The sequence below is a fragment of the Nylanderia fulva genome, unplaced genomic scaffold (genome assembly GCF_048542155.1).
Source record: "Nylanderia fulva isolate GAGA-0341 unplaced genomic scaffold, ASM4854215v1 Scaffold10, whole genome shotgun sequence".
Classification (NCBI taxonomy): Eukaryota; Metazoa; Arthropoda; class Insecta; order Hymenoptera; family Formicidae; genus Nylanderia; species Nylanderia fulva.
In genome coordinates, this window is record NW_028189193.1 from 5,421,571 (window position 1) to 5,443,526 (window position 21,956).

Consider the following 21,956-nt stretch of genomic DNA (forward strand, 5'->3'; position numbering starts at 1 on the left):
CGCGAGCAGACGGTCGCGATGAATAAGAAATGCAGCAGACGATTACGGTGGAGGAAAAAGAGAGATGAGGAAACGAAACGTGACGAAAACGAGAAGATAGCAGAGGCCGCGGCAACTATTAAATGAGAACTTTTACAGGAGTCGGATCTCACATTAAGTATGCAGTGGAAGTTCGGGGAATACGCTTTCCTTTTTTCTTCTTTTTTTTTCGTTAGCTTGTTTTTCCGCTCGACGCATATTCGAGCGACTTGGTCCTCCACGAGGAGAATTGCTCACGCAAGTGCACTTTATCGATACATATTTGATGAAGGAGTCTATAGACCGTACGATTACGACAATTTACGTTACACGGTTCATCAACTATTCCGCCTATAACCGAAAGTTAGCGATTCTAGCTTGCTCATGCGTATTTCGAGACTGTACTAAAATAGAGCTTTAATACTGAACTTGCAAAAACTCTATATTCGATCGATATTAATTCTCGACAAAGAGAGACTGAAGATCCGATTTTTTTTTTTTTTTTTTTTTTTTACGTCAGCGTATTTCAATATTTATTTATAGGCCGTCCGAATTTTTCGCCCGAATTTTTTCGTTTGACACTAATGTCAACGCCTATAAATGTCAACGAGTACACGTGTTGGAAAAAAATTCCTGGAATAGACGAAATATTTCGATCTACGTGAACACATCGTTTAATTCCAACGTCGACTTTTTATTCGGGTAAAAGTTTGCGAGTGATGTGCTTTCACCGCTTATTTCCGTCAACCCGCAAGAAGAAAATGCGCGCATAGAGCGTTGGAGAGACTAATGGGCGGTCATTAACAATTGCGTGGTCTATTGTCACAATGGAGAAAATCAAAGGACTTCGAGCTCAGATGAACATGGATAAAAGGGAGCGGCTTCACGCTTTGCCGAAAGCGCGTCTAATATAAAAGTACGCTGATATTTCGCCGCAAAGTTACTTTAACGTCGAACCTAGAGGCACGTTACGTTGATCTCTCGATTTGGGAACACTTAAGTGTATAAGTTATATAGCTTGCGCTTATTAAAGATATATTAAACAGCTTTAATTTCGCAAAAGAGCGAAGACAAATTCTGCTTGATATTTCTCTAAATGAGAATCGCGAACATGGGATTTTTAATCTAAGGCGATTACCGAGATTTATGATCATTTTTGGCGGGAAAATTATCTTGTCGAAAACGCGCACGTGTGTCATCGAGGAAGATGATGATTCAGGCCCAAGTATTTGTGATTGCCACGCTGATAATTTGTGGCGTGTACGCTCGAGCCCCCGATAATCGAGAATTTTATCAAAGAAGCAGTGATCAAAAGTACGCCGGATCAATGTTGGCTGAGATCGCGAAAGAATTCATGCAAAGATCGACGACCAGCAGTCAGGTAATCAAAATAATTCAGTGTCATTATGCAATGATGTCAAATATTATGGTCATTTTTTATCAGTGATAAATAATCGATATATCGTAGATATTCATAAAATTTGTCCTCATCCTTTATATCTTGGAAACGGTTCAAAAGGATGAAAAACCACGAAATATGTATTTGATTATTTCGAGGGTTCTTTTAAGGGAGTTGTTTTTTCAAGATGTCTTAGAGGGATCCTAATTCAAAAATTTCAAATGGAACTTTCCATATTATACATCGTTCGAAAAGACATAAAAATTTTTTTTGTATAAACCGGAAGTTGATATACGTTGATCCGTTTAGAAATGATTTAGAATCAAAGTTCGAAAAAAGATCAATTTCAAAAAATCGTTATTATTTGAAAAATTATTAAAAAAATTTTTTTCGAAGTATGAAAGTGATCGTCTTTTTAAATCCTTTCCATAAAAAATTTTTATGATTAAACTTGAGATCTTTTTTAGTTTAAATTTAAAAAAACTAAAAGTCAAATCTGAAATTTTTTATAGAAAAGACTTAAAAAAACTTTTTCATATTTCGAGTATTTTTTTAGGATTTTCTAAAATATCGTATATTAAAGTATCGATTTTCTTAAATTGGCCTTTTTTGACCATAAATAATTTCTGGACAAGCCAACATATCTTCTATTTACGCAAAAAAATGTTTTTTTTTATTCCCTCTTAAATGATACCTTAAATGATACTATATTTCCTTAAAGTAATAATATATCCTAATAATATACAATATATCATTAGAGTGTGCTTTATAAAATAAATTAGTTTAAATATATAATATATTATAAAATATATATATTCTGTTCTTTTTTAAACAGAAATTATTCTAGTTATCCATTCATTTTGGCGCTTATAATCGCTAATCTACAATCTACAATCTAAATCTACATAATATACAATTTACAATCTAAATCTATATATCTATAATATAATTTCAAAAACTACTAATGAAATAGTTCACTCACCAATCGATGCACAACAGCGGAGTTAATAAATGACTACGAAGCTACGTTGATCTATAACATAAAAATAGAATTCGAATTAAAGCAGCATTCAAAATAATTAATATTTCTCAAAATTATCATTATAACCATTAAATTTTATATTTAAAAAAAACATACAACAATTAACAAATATTGATTAATATTAACTTTAAAAATTTTAAAGACCCTTGTTTTAAATATAAACTTTCTTATAAATTTTCATTTAAATTTTTATATGTAAAAAGTATTTTTTCTTATTCTCTCTTATTTAAACCATTCAAATATAGGAATAAAATTAATGTATATTTATAACAAAAGTTTTATACAAATAATATTTACCGCAAGGTTGCTCCGCTGGCGCCTTCTCTCAGATTTCCTAGTCAGGATTTTCAGGTAGAAATCCTAAATTTACACGCGCAATACTTGAAATTTGAACGACACTCCCACACTAAAACGCCCGACACTTTAAACGACACTCCCGCATCAAAAGGCGCGATACTTTACTTTGGACGGTGCTCTCGGACTTAAGTGCGCGATACTTTACAACTTCATATGACACTTCCGCATTTAATTAAGCGCGCGATACTTTACACGACACTCCCGCACTTGAGCGCGTGACATTTTGCATTTCGAATGCATTATAGGGTACCTGTTCAAATTTTGTAAAAAAAGTTCCCTGTAATTCCCTGATTTTGAAAATTCAAATAAACTAAGAAAATTTGTAAATGCAGATTTTTAATATAAGTTTCTTTATTGTATGTGCACATACGATTGTGAAGTTATCAAAAGTGCAATTTTCCTACCATTTAATATTGAATTATTAATTATAAACTTAATTGTGGACAATAATAAAAGGGTACCTGCTCAAATTTTGTAAAAAAAGTTCCCTGTAATTCCCTGATTTTGAAAATTCAAATAAACTAAGAAAATTTGTAAATGCAGATTTTTAATATAAGTTTCTTTATTGTATGTGCACATACGATTGTGAAGTTATCAAAAGTGCAATTTTCCTAACATTTAATATTGAATTATTAATTATAAACTTAATTGGACAATAATAAAGTATGATATATCATCATATCTAAACGTTAAAAATATATCCAGAAATATAAAATAAAAATATAATACAAAAATAATTTATTATATATAAGCTTCTTAAGAAATACTAATTTATTTAAATTATTATTTATTTTTTTATTAAATTATTATTATTATTTATTGATAGTCAATACACAAAAATCACACAAAATTTTAATAAAAATTTAAATATTGTAAAGATATGATTTTTAAGCTATATACTAAATAAAAATAAGATTCTCAAAATATCTCTCAAAGAGGTAATAATTAAAAAATTCTAATCTTAGACTTATGTCTCAATCAATTTAATTTTGTTTAATAAAATTTCGTGCCAAAATAATCATTATGCCGCATCAGATATATGTGCTTAATTATTCTAGAGGTAACGGAACTAATATCTACATACAATCTACACAATCTACATTTTCACACTCTAATCTCTACAAAACCGTTACCTCGTAAAAATAATAATTTGTTACTTATCAATCGATGCACACAGTTTACTGGAACGAACTGCAAGCTATGTTGACCTGTAACATATAAATAGAATAAAAATTATAGTAGTACTCATACAAGATAATTAATTTTTCAAGCAATTATTATTGTATTAAATTTTATTTTTCATACATCTAATAATAAAAAAATAATAAAATAATTTTATAAATTTTAATTTAATACAATTAACAAATTTTGATTTAATATAATTAATAAATATATAATAATTACTCACTTTAGGATTCCTTTGCCGGCGCCCGATGCCTTTCCTAGGCCTCCTCCTCCTCTCTCAATTTATTGGTGTCGTCAATTGTTGATCTGTAACATAAATAAATAAAACAAAAATTGTAGTTGTGCTCTTGATAATTAGTTTTTCAATTATTATTCGTATTAAATTTTATTTCATTAGATATATAGATTTTATTTAAATTTTGATTTAAGGCAACTAATAAATAAATAATATAAATGATAATAATAATAATATAATATAAGAAATAATATATAATTGTATATATACTTATTTAAAATAATTATACATATATAATTATAAATAATTTTATGTGTGAGTGTAATCTCTGTATATAGATTTTATAGGTTTAAATATTATCTATTTCAATTAAAGAAAAATTTAAAAAGTTGAACTACAATCACATTAAATAATCTTATAGGTGCTCAATTTAAATCTGTCAAATCTGCTGCTTCTTTTGGTGCTCAAAGCAGTTGTATTTGGCGCCGGTTATATAGGACAGCACGGTTACAAAGGACGTGAATTAGAGGAAGGTAATTTCAGCATTCATTAACGTTCATTCGATGGTACTTTAATTGCAATGACAAAAATTTGCTGTACGAGAGAATAATTAACATTTTATTGTGCTTTGTAAAAGTTCAACGGAAATACGCACGTATATGTCATAGTTAAAAATTATATATATAATTGAGATAATCACTTTTCGACTAATTTCAGAAAATATTGTGTCGGAGGGTGAACTCTCGCTAGCTCTGGGATATTTAATTGGCGATACCTGTTTATACAGAGCAGCCTGCGAAGAACCACACATAGCGAGAGAGTATCTCGGTGCGGCAGAAATGCTCTGGCAAGCGACAAAATTGATGCCCCAGTATGTATATTATTCAAATTATTAATAATATATTATTAAAATAATTAAAATAATATATTATTAAAATTAAAATTAATAGCGTATTATTAAAATTATTCAAAAAAGCATTTATAAAAAAACATATTTTAATAAGTTATAGATATTCAATAGTTGATGCACTTTACATTTTATAAAAGCGCAAAAATTATAAAATAACCCAATAACCAATGGAATTTTAATAAACCATAGAAAATCCAGGTCTTAAATTGTGCGATTATTATATATTTGAATCTTCTCTTTGTAATATTCACATGTGGCTTTTTCTCGCATACAAACAATATATAATCCTGATGCGTGTATGTGTATTTATGATTAATAAAATGGTACCGAAAATTGTGAAAATTTTACATGTTTGATGTACATGACAGTGTGGAAGAATTGTTATTCATAAATTTGAAATTTTTTTAAAATTTATTAATATCTTTTTGTGTAATCGTGGCTTTCGAAATTTTGAATAATTTAAATAAATTTAAAGCCCGGAATTCTAACTAATGCGTTTTTGTAAAAGCACTCTAAAGATTGCTATCAAATTGATTGCTATCAAATCAATTGAAATATCGAATATTAATCATGTAAAATTTGTATATTTACAGAAGCTTACCTGCAGAACCTAACTACGACAGAACGATCGCTGAATTCCGAAAAGCGATTGAGTACGGTAACATCGAGAGATGTCCACCAGAATATACCTGTAAAAAAGAAAACATCAATAATTTCTTGCAAAGTGAAAAAAGATAACGCAAAAATTAATGTCATATTTATAAAGGATTTTTTCCGTTTCCTTAAACTAAGTTATATAAAAATCTTACTAAACAAATTTAAAGTTTAGTAATAAATAATATAAAATAAATAATATTTTAGAATTATTAGAAAATTTTAGAAATTATGTCTTATTTTGTATCATAACTGTAATGATAATCATCTAATAAACTTAAGATATTTTAGTTTCATACAAACATTCTCATGCGAAAATGGAAATAATATTATTATAATTAATAAAAGAACAGTTTTTAATAAAAATTGTTTTAAAATTGTATTTGGTATTTTTATAATAATAATCTCTTATTCTTCTAGAAAATATGAGATTGGATCAGAAAAGTAATTAAATATCTTCTGCGTGTCCTGTTAATTAATGTCATTCATTCAAGAACATAAAAGAATTCTTTGTTTGATACACATAAATTGCAATTTTTATATTAATATTATAATAAAAATTTTTAAAAAATCTTTTTAAATTTTGCTTAATAAAAATATGCATTTTTTTCATTATTAATTATGTTATTTATTCGACACAATATTTATTGTTAAAAAACTTATATGAATACACGATTATAATTAGGGATATCTTGAATTTTATTATATCCCGGCCTTGCTCGATTGCATCTAATGATCGATAATCGATCTGTCAAATCAATCGATCGAAGCTGAAACTCAAATCATATAAAACTCTTCTGCTTTACTCTATACACCTTTGCTTAAAGAGAAGTATGATCAAATAAAAAATTCGAAATCATTAAATTTTTATTTAAAAAAAGCATTATTTTTTCAATTTTTAATGCAAAATTAATTTGGCCGCTGATTATATTATAGCCTTCATAGACGATATATCGATAGATAAGAATAATAAATAAAAATTGTATCAATATAGCTAATCTAATTCTTATATTTTATAAGGATTATATTCTATTAGAACTATATTTTATAAGAACTATATTAGCGCACAACTTTGCTATATAAAAAATTGTTATATATACAAATTTTTATATATTTATTCACACTATAGAGTATATTTCATATTATTACAGAAATTTTCAACATTAATGCCTGTGTTATTATTCTGTTTTCTTACGATAAAAATTATATAATTATTCTAAACCTATAACTAAATTTAGTATTAATATATTCAGATAATAGTATTTAGACAATTCTTAATTTTTTTTATTTATCTACCAATCTAATACTGTTGCATGTACATTTTGGAATATAAATAATTTTTCATACGTGCCACTATTGTTGTAAAACAAATTAATTTGAAATCGCAAATCATTATATCATATATATTTGAATATATTTGAATATATAATTTATATAATTTAAAATTACATATATAAATATATATATGTGTGTGTGTATTATAAAATAATATATATATATATAATATATAAATTTAATAATACACACACATACACACACACACACACACACACACACACGTATATATATATTTATATATGTAATTTTAAATTATATAAATTATATATTCAAGTATATTGAAATATATATGATATAATGATTTGCAATTTCAAATTAATTTGTTTATAATTATGCAAATTATATATATATATATATATATATATAATTTGCATAATTATTATTGTCACATATGATTTTATTATTTTTATGATACAAATAAATTGAATTATGTATTTTCAATTAATTATATACATAAAATTAAAGAATTAAAGAATATTGCAGAAAAAATATGGTTACAAACTGGCTAGAAAAAATGACTGTGTCGTACATATCCAGAATTAAAAAACTATTTTGAATTAATTAACACAGAGCTGTAGAAATAACAACGTATTCCATTAAACGAATATCTTATGCGATAATCTCATTTCTTTTACTTTATGTACTAAAATAATTAATATACATGTACATACTACATACTTACATCCCATCGAAATAATCGCAGTATTTCAAGCAGCCTCAGGCGTGTCGATGATATATATATATTTATTAATCACGTCAAGAGAACAATTGCACCAAAAAACGATACTAACTAGGAATTTACGTAAAGTGAAAAAGCACTCGAGTTATTTTTCACTCCACTCGCAGATCTCTACGATGAGAAATCGTAATAATTTAGCCGGAGATCTCCTAATTACTGCGTTTCGTTCGTTCGTATTTACCGCCGAACTCTCTACGAGGCAGCGGCGCTGCACGCGCGCTTCGTCTAATCTACCCTGACAGTCGCGCTGTCACTAGTCTGACTACTTCAAGCCTCAGGCGAGTGCGAGCGCCGATTCTGCCGAGTCGTTTGATTTTTCGCCTATTCACGTCGTGGACGTGTAAACAATTTTTCATATCACAGCTAATAACGTTGCTCTCTGGATATCTTCTGAAAAATGAGTTCTATAGGCACAGGGGTGAGTATGCCGAGTATTATACGAGATACGACTGTAAAGTGTAATGTCATTGTGACTGACGTTGAAATCTAACCTTGATATTTCAGTACGATCTGTCCGCTTCGCAATTTTCGCCAGACGGACGCGTATTTCAAGTGGAATATGCTCAGAAAGCCGTGGAGAATGGAGGGTGAGTGTTATCCTTCAATGGACTCTTACGTAAAATTAATTTAAATAGCATCTGCATATGTGACAATTATTAGTATCTATTTGTGACAATTAATATTATAATAATGTAATGTAGATCTATTTTGTATAAAGTATTTGATTTAAAAAAATGATAGAGTACACATATTTCTGTGGCTTATTTATATTTACATATATATGATGCAAATTTCTGTTGCAGGACGGTTATTGGCTTACGAGGGAAGGATAGTGTAGTGTTCGCTGTAGAAAAGATAGTGACGTCAAAACTTTATGAGCCAGGTGCTAATAAACGGATATTCAATATAGATCAACATGTTGGTATGGCAGTTTCTGGTATAATATCAGATGCGAGACAAATCGCAGAGACTGCAAGATCAGAGGCTGCGAGTTACAAGGCACAGTATGGAGTTGGCATTCCGCTGAAATATTTAAATGAAAGAGTCTCCATGTATATGCACGCGTACACTTTGTATTCTGCTGTACGTCCCTATGGCTGCTCCGTTCTATTCAGCGCTTATGAAACCGATGGTCCAGCATTGTATATGATAGACCCATCAGGAGTATCGTATGGTTATTATGGCTGTGCTGTAGGTAAGCAAAATATTGATAATAACAAAATTGATAAATATAAGAAAAAATGTATACTTTGTTGAAATTTATACCATGTACATATCATTTTCTAGGTAAAGCAAAGCAGTCGGCAAAAACAGAAATTGAAAAGTTAAAGTTACCAGAGATGTCATCCAGGGATTTAGTGAAGGAAGCTGCTCGTATTATCTACCTTGTTCATGATGAACTGAAAGATAAACAGTTTGAATTGGAAATGAGTTGGGTTGGCGCCCATACCAATGGAAGACACGAACGTGTACCCAACGATATAAAAACCGAGGCTGAAACGAAGGCACGACAGGCAATGGCAGAAGATTCGGACAGCGATACTGAAGATATGTAAAATAATTTTAGGAATACTGTTACTAAAATTATTTCTGTATTGTAAACTGTAAGATTAAATATTAATACGAATATACATACACCGATTTAAAATTTTAACAGTGAAAGATGAAGTAAATAGTCTTTTGTATAAGAAAATTAATGTTTATATTAAAACGTAAAAAATATCGCTAAAAATATCTTACCTCGATAAATTATAAAATCAAGTCGGTGACATGATAAGCAGATCATTAAAAAGGATTGCTTTTTTTGTGTAGAAAATTTTTTTAGATTATTTTAGAATCTAATCTAAATTCTTAGATTATCTAATTCTAATCTAAATTTCTTAGATTATTTTAGGATGATATTGTATCTTAATGTGAGCGAATTTTAAAGAGCTATATATATAAATAGAATTTTATATATATATATATATCTTCAAAAAGAGAGAGAGATATATAATGAATTTGCTTTTGTTTCTCCTCTCAAAAAACTAGAAAATTACAAAAAGACAAAGAGGAAGTTAAATTATAGCAAAATTCTTGTTCAAGCAAATCGTTAATGAAAACAGAAATGTGTATGTATATATTTTACACATATAAAGTAAGTCAATTAAATTTATTTCGCTCTTAATAAATCTTAAAAATGTGTTTTTTAGAGAAATGTTTCAAATAAGGAGATTACTTGATTTTTAGAAAAATCTATATAATCAAGTTTGTCCAGTAGAGGCGCTTTTAACATTGTAAGATTTTTTTTTAATAAAATAATATATTTTTTAAAAAATATATAAAAAAAATTAATAGAGAATAAAAGATATTTCATAATTTTTCTTTCGACAATATCGTGATATAAAATATGTAAATATCTTGTAAAATATTCACTTTCCCTAATGTGAATTTATCTTTATATTTTGATATATCCAATAAATCAAATTAATATATAAGGATGCATAATTGCATTTAAAAATGTACAATTACCTCTTACAAGACAATTGCGTGTGCGTAGAATCATAATTCGATTCAATTTATGAAAAATTTAGCAATTTTTAATGGAACAATTTTTAACTTAGCATATTTTAATGGAAGAGTGAATACTTTATAAAATATTACGTATCTTGAATCACATGTCAAAATAAATATCTCAAATTTTTTAAAATTTCTACTTTTTATATGCAGAATGATAAGAACTAAGTAAGAAAAAAAAGATATTTGATTTAAAGAAAAAGGATAATTTGAAATTACGGAATATCTCTTAATTCGAAATAATCTATCTAAAACATTTGTTATAAAACACATTTTAAGATTGATTAAAAAATGCTAATCTAATGACTTATTTTCTCTCCCTTTCTCTCTCTCTCTATATAAAATTAATTTCTTATCTATACATCAAAACGCGCTTAAAATCTACAAAGATATGTGTGTGCATATGTGCATTGTGCATTGGAACGCAATTCCGGACGAACAATATGTGCCTCGATAAAGAAACATTGGCGATCCACATTTTGATCTGCGCGCATGCTCTTCTTTCACGCAGGGGTTGATTGGTCGCCGGTCGAAGAAAGCGCGGCTTGGGCGAGCTTTATATAAGGGTAGTATGACTTTGAAACTCCACCACTGGTTTTGATTATTGCGTCCGGGACGGATTTGCCGTTGTCACATCTCGCTGTCGTCCTCTCGAATTTCTTCTATTTTCCACAAGTGAGGTAGACAAGCCTTCAATTTAGCTCTCGTTATCACCCGAATGTTTCGATTCTCTTTGCATCATAGAGCAAGTGAGGAAATAGCTCTAGCCGGAAAGCCTGTAGGAAAAATGTCTTCGAATCTGAGCATCCTATCCGAGCCTCCGGACGATGTTTTAATCGTCGAGGAACAAGGGACACCTGTCATTTACATCTTTGCGGCTGTCGTGCTCGGTTTCATCGGCTTCTTCGGATTCATCTTGAATCTGCTGGTCATCCTGACGGTTGTCAAGAACGCTAACACGCTGTGGACACCCAACAATGTGATCCTTGTTAATATGGTTGTGAGTATTATTGCCGCATCACTCTGTTGAATTTAATTTGCAAGTAACGATTAAGCGTAGGAATTAGCTTCTCTACCTTTCAAAGTACAACTTTAATGACAATACATTTTTATACATTTGAAAACAACTTATATACAATTGTACATATCACAAAGGGAGATTATACAATAATAATAAATTTAAAAAAAACATAGAATTATAAAATATCCTTAAAAGAAATAGAGAATTAGTAACAGAGATATAGGTACGCATCAGAGAGAAATGTTTTCTTTTACAAATGTATTGGTATTTATCTTTTGTTAAGAAATATAATACAAATATTTGTTTCTCAATATTTTATAAATTATATAAAATATTTTATTAATTCAATTAAACAGTATATTTAATTAATTCAATTAAAAAAATAAATAGTGTAGTTAAATGTTAACAAGAGTGACATAAAACCAGTAAGCACATAAAAGCGAGGCAAAGAAAAGAATCAAATATTAGTTTTGTTTTACTCTATGAGCATTCTCAGATAAAAAAAGAGAGAAAAATCCAATGCTTTAAAAGTTCCGAGAAAGCTTCAATCAATCTGTAATTAATGAAGAAATATATCTCTGCTATTGATTTTTATACAACAATTTATAAAAAAGAGATTATATGGCATTTTAGAAAAGTAACTCTATATATATATATATGTATGTTCGTTCTTTAATTAATTGAAAAATAAATTTTAATTACTTAATTAAATACAACGCATATATATACATTATAGTTTATTTATCAATTAATATATAGAAATTTTAAAAATTTAATTACTTAAAATAGATATATGCATAAATAATTATTGTTATTTCATGTTTACATATAATTAATTAATTATACGATATCACCCAATACTACAAAGACATGTGATATTGAAAATTGCAATGTAAAATTTGAAAACAATACAGAGTGAAATTATGCATTCTATTGTTCCGATTCACCTCGTGAATTAATGAAGCTAGCATGTGCTAATCTAATTAGATGTTTGAAATAGGTAATTTTATCATGGTTACATATTTTCTATGATTACAATATTAAGCAATGCATTATGAGAGAAACCCTATCGTTCAAAACGATTCATGTAACATACAATCATTGCGACAAAATAGAGCATAATAATCTAGCTAGATGATACTACTTATTTTTTGTTCGACGAGCATTTTATAAACTGTTTTGCACGAACATTAAATTCTTCGATTTTTACAAGAAATAAATTTCACTTATTTCAATTATTACAAGAAATAGAAAAATCATACAATTAATTATTCAAAAATACAAAGTGTCTTAAACTCATTTTTTATCTACAAAATTTTTGATCAAATTAGTATTAATTTTTTCTCAATAAAAATACCAGCAAGTCATTTGTCGGACAAATTCTGTAACCAATGACCTGTAAATTGTTCAAGTACATTCGAATATACTTATTGGAATTCAAAATCTTTCCCTACAAGAATTCTATTTCAAAATATTTTCGGATGCATAAATAGTTGAAAAATCTATATGAAAAGTGATAGATGTTGAAAATTGTGATTAAATAAAAAATTTGTAATTGAATAATTTCATCCATGACTCTAATATTTTATAAAAATGACGAAGATAGCCAGTTTATAAAGTAACTAATTTGAAATCATATATATACATATATACATAGAATTGCTAAATACAATGTATTTATATATACATTATAAAATTATGTCGAGATTTTTCATGTTAAGGTATTTCTAAATTATTGTTATAAATAAAGAGAATTGTTAAATACCTCGACATGAAAAATCTCGATATTTGTACAATTTAAATTAGCAACATTATAAAAATTGTCGTGAATAATATTCAAAATTATTTCAATCTGTAAAATGTGGCAGAAAATAAGGAATCATGATATACATCAAAATGTTTTTACTCCGAATTAATTTCAAATTATCATTTTTAATAGCATGATGAAATAAAAATAAATAAAGTTAAAACTGTGATATACTCTCCTCCTCTCCCCCACTCTTTCTGTTTTATATATATAATTTTTATTTATAATATTATTAATTATTTACAAACAAGATTTATAAAAATAGAGGAATAAATTTGCTAATAAAAATTTACTTTAATATAAGATAAAATCAAAATAATTATAATATTCACATAAATTGTGCAAACATATTACGATATATTATACGTTCCTAGATAATATTAATTTGATTTTACTTCAATAAAATATGAATATCTCAAACTGTAATTTTTCAAATTAATTTAATAAAAATATCATTATTTTGCAAAATAAAATTTTATGACAATAATTAATGATTTAAAATTTAAAAAATTAGGAAGTTTTGTAAATGTTATAAGTATATATACATACATACAATCTCTTTCATTCACAAATAAATTTAGCAAATTATTTTGAAGAACAAAAAATCTTTTATTATTCTGTTTTTGAAACTTTAAATAATACATTTATTACCCACAAGAGCAATTAAATTTATTACCCGCAAGAATTATTAAACTTAGTATGCAAAACTAATAAAAATGAGTCAGCATTATTAAATTAAAAATATTTAATATAAGTATCTAAGTATACACGCAATACACACATAATCTTTTTAATTTTAATTTTTGTAAAAGTCAAAATAATATGTTGGTTAATCAGTTTTGCTATATGTAATTGTTCTAAAATAATCGCAAATAAATAATATATATGTAAACGATAATTTCTGCAATTTACATTAGAAAAAACATGTTTCCAAATGTCAAGCTACCTTGGAAAATAAAGATAAAAGGATACAGGAGATGCCTTGAATTTATAATGAACAAGTTGTATTTTCTCGCACAACCAAAGAAAATTTTTTCTCAACCTTGTTATAATATATATTGGCAATGAGGGAAAATTTTAAAACTTTATTAACTATACGACGTATAAGTACGCGTGGCATGCATACGAAAATAAATTTTGAATACGTTACGCAGTATACATATTGTATTTTTTTTTAATGCACAACCTATGAACTTTGACTGAAATTTAAATTAGAAGAAAAATATTCTGGGTCTATATAGGTAGGTCTTTTGTAAAATCGAAGCCTTTCTATAAAGCGTCAAATCTTTTGAGATAAATCAGCGTTTTATAAAAAATGTAGTTAAGTTTTTTTAAACGACTCTGAATTTGCAAACCATCTACAACAAAGATGTGCATAATAACGTTGTCAACTTATATAGTTTAACGTAATAAATAATCTTTTTACAAAAAAGTTATTCAAAAGCAAAACTTATTCAATTAGCAAAATACGTGTATAACAAACTATTCTACAAAAGGCAAAGGACTATACAAAATCAATGATCCAAATCGAAACATGTTTTTTCCATTAAAAATAAATTGCGTATAAATTATTTTTTCTACAAAATTAAAACTTAAGTTTAATTTAAACTTATGAAATTAAGCTATTGAAATTTAAAAATAACATTTATGTTATCTTTTTATCATCTTTATATCTAATTTAAATTAATTTTTATTTCTAATATATGTAACAAAATTGCATATTACTTCAATTTTATTTGTTCTCCAAAATATGTCCATAAAAGTTATGTATAGTTGTATATAATTTTATACAACTTATTAATTTTACATATTTCTATATAATTTTATATTGTTATATGTATATAATTACACATAAAAAATTTGTTGCTGGAAAGAAAAGTTAGAAAAGATAATTTTAAAACGCATAATCAAGTAATATGTATATTAATCAATAAATATAAATAGCTTTAAGAAAGCAATTTTGATATAATTTTTTACACATTGCAACAGATTGGAGATCTTTCAGTAGCTGCACTGGGAAATCCCATCGCAATGACGTCAGCGATCGCTGGTTCGTGGTATTGGAACCATACAATGTGTCTGGGGTATATATCATTATTTTTATTATTGGAATGAATATATAAGATAATATTTTTTTGTCTATAAAGGCAAAGTGTTTACTCCTCATGAAATATCCTCACTAAAATATTGCCAATAATAATTAAAGGTGAATCTTAATAGAGTGTAAATATCATGCAACGCATTTTGGACGTAACTGCATCAAAGATGATACATATGATATAGGTATATGTGCGTTCATTATATTATATTTATTAATAATAAGTAATCAGTTAAATAGAAATATCCAAACATCACGTGTAACTATGATATTTTCGTGGCTTTAACCTGAATTTTATAGGTAACGTGTACGCACATAATCATTTCATTATAAGCATCTTCTGGATCAAATAATTCACGATTGAAAACTATATATATATATTATGAGAATTTAAGAGAAATATTTTCATTACAAAAGAAAATATGTATCGATTTATTAATATTGAAATGCTTTAAAATATTGAAATGCTTTCTAGAAAAATGTTTCTGAGAAAAGTTGTTTGTCTTTCATATTATTTTAGTAATAGATTATTTCTTTTTTTTTTTTTAATAAAATAGATATTATCTCTTACATAAATCTATATTCTTTTCGATTCCGTACACAAAAATATTAAAATGAGATTATTGACAAATGAGTATGAAATATTTCATATATATGCATATATCAAAATTGGAAAGTGTCTTGGTATTAAATGTAAATGTACTAATAATCTGATTATATAACTACACATTTTTTATCGAGCGTAACTGCTATTCAGAATTCTTATATTAATCATACTCTTTCGACTGGAATATCTTAGAAATTATTAAAATAATTAAAAATTTACCAAAGCACATTTGTTAAATAATTATGGATATAATATGAATTAAATTGATAGACTCTCAATCCACAGATTTTGAAATATGAAATATTATAAAAATTTCAAAATTTCTGGTCTTAGATGCACATATGCAGTACAGCTATAAAATAATTTTTTTTCTTTCATTTTTCTGAAAATTCAAACAAGTTATACCTGTACACTTAGATATGCAGTATAAATTTTATTTGTCGCTGAACAGATGTTATCGCATGACTAACAGTTATTTGCGCTAAGTGAAAGAACCAAATCATTCAGTCACAGCTGTTGATCTTTAATGTTTTAGAAATGTCAATCTTTAAAAAAAAAATCCGAGTATGCCAAAAATAGCACATGTGTTAAAATTAAAAATTCCTAAAATTAGATATAAAATAGAAATATTCGTTTTTTTTATATAATCTCACTTTAAAATTGTACTTTTATATGCAGAATAATGATAAGAATTGTTTTATATAAAGAAAAAAATATAAATTAAAAAAATATAATTTTATATTTAAGAAATATACCTATAAATAATTTTTAAATTTTGGAAATAGACATTTTTTGTCAAAATGTCGACAATTTTCAAGTTATATATAATTATTAAAACAACATTTCATCAAATTAACATTAATTTATATATAATCTACATTTTAAAAAATATTTCATTCAATAGATTCATACTACACATATAATTATGGCAACCGGATTTCTCATTTTAGATACGCGTGGTTTATGACTACAATGGGATTCGCCAGTATCGGTAATTTAACGATAATGGCAATAGAAAGATTCCTGCTGGTGACATGTCCAATGAAGATATTATCCTTAAGGTAATGAATTATTAATGTATAAATTAACACATGAGATAAACAAATATTTACACATGCTATATATATGTATACACACACACACACACATATATATATTAAGATAAATCAAAATTTAATGTTATGTTCAGACATGAATCAACCTTAGTTATCATTTATCTTGTTAAATTTGTTAAATTGAGAAAAGCAGCAGAGTTGTCAGCGAGAAATAAATTCCTGCTGTCATGTATATATTTAAACTTTCAGATAATAATTTATCCTTTTTTTTCTTATTGAAATGGAATGTTGGGATATGGTACAAACATCAGACGTAGTGAAATGATGATCAATTTGCGCATTCCTCGACTTTCCATCGTATACTTTCATCGCGACGTTCTCCAGGAAGCGCTGTTCATAACTACTCATCATACCTACGAAATGGTCATTAACACCTTCAAGACATAATTTCTGCATAAATTCGCACTGTTTGCGACAAATAATTGCGTCATACTTCTATTGCTTATTACGCAGAAGTAACGGAATACGGAAATTGTTTATTGGCTGAAAGTAACGAATACGGAAATAATCAAAATAAACGTATCCTAAATATTCTTTTTACGACAAGAGGATGTAAAATTATTTGATAAACAATATTATAGATATAAATTGTTTTAAAATCACGATATGTTTCTGTCAAACACGTTACCAAAGTTTTACGTAACGCGTTTGTTTAATCATTTTAACAAGTACAGTATTATCGTTTTGGTATTATGTGACAGATCCATTATTACATTCGTGCCATCGTAATTAACGATGGATTAAAAATGATCTCCTTGTTATCAATGCTGTACTGCATCTAAAGATGAGTAACCGAGAAAAGGACAAACGAATTTTTAATCCGCTTTAACAATAAATCCGTTATTCCTCTGAGTTAAAAGTTCACTAACGAGAGTTAGGGTTTCTAATCACTCATATACTGCATGTTGGATTATTCCGTCGCAAAAAGAGAGAATTTATATATGATAGATGAGAAATTATATATGTATTCATACAATATTTTTTAATCTATCCTCTGCGCGTTAAAAATTCAGAAATTGAAAAATGTTTTCATATGAATTTCTTCACTTGAAAGTAGATCTCTTGTGATATATTCATCGTTTTAACGAAAAATTCGAACATCGAAATATTTCATATTTTAGTTGTAAAAAATGCAAAAGATATCGAAAATTAATTGCTTTCGAAAATTATTTCACATTATTTTAAAAAAGAGAATAAATGTTAAAGTGCGTTTTTGTTAGTCTCTTATATTTTAATTTTAACTTTAACAAAAACTAAATGTTTTTTGTTTTTCAAAAATTTTTGTATTACAAAAGATTTTAATCTAGACAGAAATGAGAAATTATTTGCGAAAAAAAGAGAGAAGCAATTTTGAATCAAACTCGTTTTTAACATTTTACATGAAAATTGTTATTAGCTATGTTTTAGTACAATTGAAAATGAGTAATTGAAAAAATTTGGATAATATTTATTTTATTATATGAATACGATATAATATTTTTAATTATAGAAAAAGTTTTAATTCATTTATTATGTTATAACTAAAACTGACACAATTTATTATTTTTAATAATTTACGTTTTAATAAATAATTAAAATATAAAATGCTTTTTTCTCGCGTTGTTAAATTAATTTATGTTGAAATTTACATTGAAACTTTACATTAAAAAACAAAGTTAATATTATTGTACAAAATGCTTTTTTATGTGAAAAGATTCTTATGTGAAAATAAATGCACTTTGCATTTTTATTTTCTGTATCAAAAAATTAATTCACATATTAATGTGTTATAAATATATATTATATGTTATAATAAAAACAATATTATTGTATCTAAATATATTCGTGAAATTGAATTTGAGTCGCGTTTGACTATACGTATCGAGTTTGATTTTCACTTATTTAATAACTTCGGTATTTTAATTATTTTTTTTATTATACGATTTTTTAAAATAATTAATAATTTTTTTTAGTTAAATTTTTCCGTCAAATTGTAAAAGAACATAACTTTATATATGTATACATATTATTGTTTTTTCAAAATTTAAATACGATCTCACGAAAAATATTTTAATTTCTTCAAGGATCCGCTAAATTTTTGTATTTTATTTTAATTAACATAATTATTTTAATATAAACAAAGTCTTTCAGTAATAATATAATTATAATCATTATGTATTAAATTTATTATTTTATGTAAGCTCTTGTCGCTATCACTGAAAAGAAATGTATTAACTTGACTAACCCTTTCAATTAAATATTATTTTGTTAATTAAACATACAAAAATATTTAAGTTAAATATAATACATTAAATTTAACACAAAATGTATATTTGACTTAAATACTAATATATGTTCAATTAACGAAATAGTGATTTAATTGAAAGGTTTCGTCAAGTTAATAAATCTTTTTGTTTCAGTGTATTTAATATTTACTCATTTGAAAATTCGTCAATTCTTATAGACACGCTTACATATTGGCGCTTTTGGTTTGGATATATGCGCTCTCTTTATCATTACCACCGCTTTTTAATTGGGGCACTTATGGCCCGGAGGCCGGTAACATATCTTGCAGCGTATCTTGGGAAATACATGATTCTGAGACGCATAATGAATCTTATATCGGATTTATATTTATTATTGGCTTTTTCCTTCCTGTCACAATAATTATCAGCAGTTACTACGGCATTATAAGAAGCTTGAAGAGAATGGGAAGAAGGATTGGTAAGTTTCCATTAGACCTTTTTTATAGTAATAAAGCTAGTAATAAAACTGCAATACAAATTAATAATTTAATTCTTTTCTACCTAAAACACGATGTTAAATACGATTTAAAAAAAAAAATTATTCTGCATCTTTAATAATGCAGTTTCAAGTTTATCGCTAATTTCTCTAATTGGATTCACATTTCCTCATTATAGGCCAAAATAACAGACGAGAGAGGAAAATTACAATGATGGTGTACCTAATGATAATTGCTTTCTTAATTGCCTGGTTACCCTATGCCATTCTTGCACTCGCAGTTCAGTATTTCTATGTGAGTATACATGATTTTATATTATGAACACACTCACGTTACACAATTTTTGTATTAATGTATTCATCAGATTTTTATTTAATTTTTATATTTAATAAGAATATTTTCTTATATATTATATATTTTATAATATATATTTTTTTTTATTTAATATATTTAATATATATTTTAATTAAGGATTAATGGTTTTAATTTTTTTTTATTTTTATGAGTTGCATCCTGCATCCCGCGATGCAATCTAATAAATCCGAATAAATCTTGGTTATATACTCGCGCTGAATCTTGAAACTAATCATGAAACAATTAAAATGTTCGAGAAAAATTCATCAATTAAATCAATTATGCCGAATTAGAAATTGACATGCTAAGTTTTCTATACAGGGTATTATAAAAGTAGAACAGCAGAATAACTCGAAAAATATGAGTCCTAGAAAAAATGTTAAGTACTGGGTTTTTATGATTTTTCCCTGGCTATCTGACGTTCAAAATGATAAAAACCTAGTTTTTAACATTTTTTCTAGGACTCATATTTTTCTCGAAAAATATGAGTCCTAGAAAAAATGTTAAAAACTAGGTTTTTATCATTTTGAACGTCAGATAGCCAAAAAAAAATCATAAAAACCCAGTACTTAACATTTTTCTCGAAAAATATGAATCCTAGAAAAAATGTTAAAAACTAGGTTTTTATCATTTTAAACGTCAGATAGTCAGGAAAAAATCATAAAAACCCAGTACTTAACATTTTTTCTAGGACTCATATTTTTCGAGTTATTCTGCTGTTCCGGTACTTTTATAACACCTTGTATACTCGTAAAATAAGCAAACTCATAAAATGAGTAAATAGCGCGATAATATTTTTCACAATGTGTACATTCAAATAGCAAAATTATTTTGAGTAATCGCGACGAGGTCGCAAAACATTGCGATCAAGGCGACTGCCTGGCTATAATGAAATTTAATCGCCGACACGCCAGTAGCTTCTTAACGCCTCGATTAATTTCTCCCCACGTATGGAGACGATTTTGAAGGATTAGGAAAGCTCATAAAAATGACTCATACATAATATTACAGGTACAAACCTCTCAGGCCGTAGCAGTGTTGCCTGCGCTTCTCGCAAAATCATCCATCTGCTACAACCCCATAATATACGCAAGTTTGAACGTACAGTTTTGTCGCACCTGGAAGAAAATGTTTTCCATCAATACAAATTCAAGAACAGCCAACAATACCACAATAGGAATGACGACAATGAGTAGAATCAAAATGAAGAATTCCAATCGCCCGTTGAAATAAGTCAGCTAGAAAGAAGATAAAACTTCGTACCTTTTGTAATCCGTCAATCCTCAGAGATGGTGCATAGACTGGAAAGATGATGCACGAACGAAGATACGACATGGACCAATGAATGGCTAATGGAAAAATCATTTTCACCGTTCATTCTGTAATTATAAAAGAAAAACAGCCTATTTAAAAAATAGATCCCTATAAGGAAACAGATTTCTTTCATGCAAATATATACTTTTTCGATAATTTTCTGGACGCGCAAAGTTTTACATTCTAATAAATAATTCAGGATTATTTTTTATAAAATAAAAAGTTGTGCATTTACATTAGAATTTATTCGAATTTATTTTGTTTAAAAGATAAAGGAAAATTTCGTGTATATGTATTTTTGTACGTTTTATATTTAAATTAACAGTTTAGAATATTTACAGTATAAATATTATACTGTAAATATTATATACATTAACTTCTCATTTCTAGAAAAATGTTAGCGTAGGTAAATATAACAAATAAAAATATTTACCTTCTTATATTACATTTTTTGTATTTTGAAAAAATTCATTGTTAAAAAAAAT

At 26.8% G+C, this 21,956-nt stretch overlaps 4 protein-coding genes across 8 annotated transcripts in view; 3 read left to right on the forward strand and 1 right to left on the reverse strand.

Annotated features, from left to right (window-relative positions):
* LOC114931983 (uncharacterized) overlaps window positions 1-3,382 on the reverse strand; it is a 114,642-nt gene extending 111,260 nt beyond the window's left edge. For all 4 annotated transcript variants that reach the window (XM_085483275.1, XM_085483272.1, XM_085483267.1 and 1 more), the window contains exons 1-2: window positions 2,757-3,382; window positions 2,400-2,450 (exon numbers count right to left, since the gene is read on the reverse strand). The gene's annotated coding sequence lies outside the window, so the exon portion shown is untranslated. The remainder of the gene's footprint in view (window positions 1-2,399; window positions 2,451-2,756) is intronic.
* LOC114931991 (uncharacterized) lies at window positions 1,094-5,884 on the forward strand. Its single transcript, XM_029304155.2, has 4 exons — window positions 1,094-1,399; window positions 4,658-4,769; window positions 4,954-5,107; window positions 5,740-5,884. Exons 1-4 carry the CDS (start codon window positions 1,226-1,228, stop codon window positions 5,882-5,884), a joined length of 585 nt encoding a protein of 194 aa, XP_029159988.2. The 5' UTR covers window positions 1,094-1,225.
* A 2,245-nt stretch (window positions 5,885-8,129) lies between these two features.
* On the forward strand, window positions 8,130-9,508 carry Prosalpha7 (proteasome alpha7 subunit). Its single transcript, XM_029304154.2, has 4 exons — window positions 8,130-8,295; window positions 8,382-8,464; window positions 8,681-9,072; window positions 9,165-9,508. Exons 1-4 carry the CDS (start codon window positions 8,275-8,277, stop codon window positions 9,431-9,433), a joined length of 765 nt encoding a protein of 254 aa, XP_029159987.1. The 5' UTR covers window positions 8,130-8,274; the 3' UTR covers window positions 9,434-9,508.
* A 1,269-nt stretch (window positions 9,509-10,777) lies between these two features.
* Window positions 10,778-21,707, forward strand: LOC114931989 (rhodopsin). Of its 2 annotated transcripts, XM_029304153.2 has the most exons (7): window positions 10,778-11,108; window positions 11,178-11,433; window positions 15,251-15,345; window positions 16,917-17,027; window positions 19,525-19,784; window positions 19,982-20,097; window positions 21,169-21,707. In XM_029304153.2, the coding sequence occupies exons 2-7, from the start codon at window positions 11,221-11,223 to the stop codon at window positions 21,388-21,390; spliced, it is 1,017 nt and encodes a 338-aa protein (XP_029159986.1). In that variant the 5' UTR covers window positions 10,778-11,108; window positions 11,178-11,220; the 3' UTR covers window positions 21,391-21,707. The 2 variants fall into 2 exon arrangements, with proteins under 2 accessions (XP_029159986.1, XP_029159984.1); XM_029304151.2 differs by having other exon boundaries at window positions 10,778-11,433.
* Window positions 21,708-21,956: the final 249 nt, after the last annotated feature.

Coding starts and splice junctions, on each gene's coding strand:
- LOC114931991 (XM_029304155.2), top strand. CDS start 1,226: ATGATGATTCAGGCCCAAGTATTTGTGATTGCCACGCTGATAATTTGT. Junction 1,400..4,657: donor GATCGACGACCAGCAGTCAG/GTAATCAAAATA, acceptor ATAATCTTATAG/GTGCTCAATTTAAATCTGTC. Junction 5,108..5,739: donor GCGACAAAATTGATGCCCCA/GTATGTATATTA, acceptor GTATATTTACAG/AAGCTTACCTGCAGAACCTA.
- Prosalpha7 (XM_029304154.2), top strand. CDS start 8,275: ATGAGTTCTATAGGCACAGGG. Junction 8,296..8,381: donor TGAGTTCTATAGGCACAGGG/GTGAGTATGCCG, acceptor TTGATATTTCAG/TACGATCTGTCCGCTTCGCA. Junction 9,073..9,164: donor TTATTATGGCTGTGCTGTAG/GTAAGCAAAATA, acceptor ATCATTTTCTAG/GTAAAGCAAAGCAGTCGGCA.
- LOC114931989 (XM_029304151.2), top strand. CDS start 11,152: ATGTTTCGATTCTCTTTGCATCATAGAGCAAGTGAGGAAATAGCTCTA. Junction 11,434..15,250: donor TGATCCTTGTTAATATGGTT/GTGAGTATTATT, acceptor ACATTGCAACAG/ATTGGAGATCTTTCAGTAGC. Junction 20,098..21,168: donor TCGCAGTTCAGTATTTCTAT/GTGAGTATACAT, acceptor ATAATATTACAG/GTACAAACCTCTCAGGCCGT.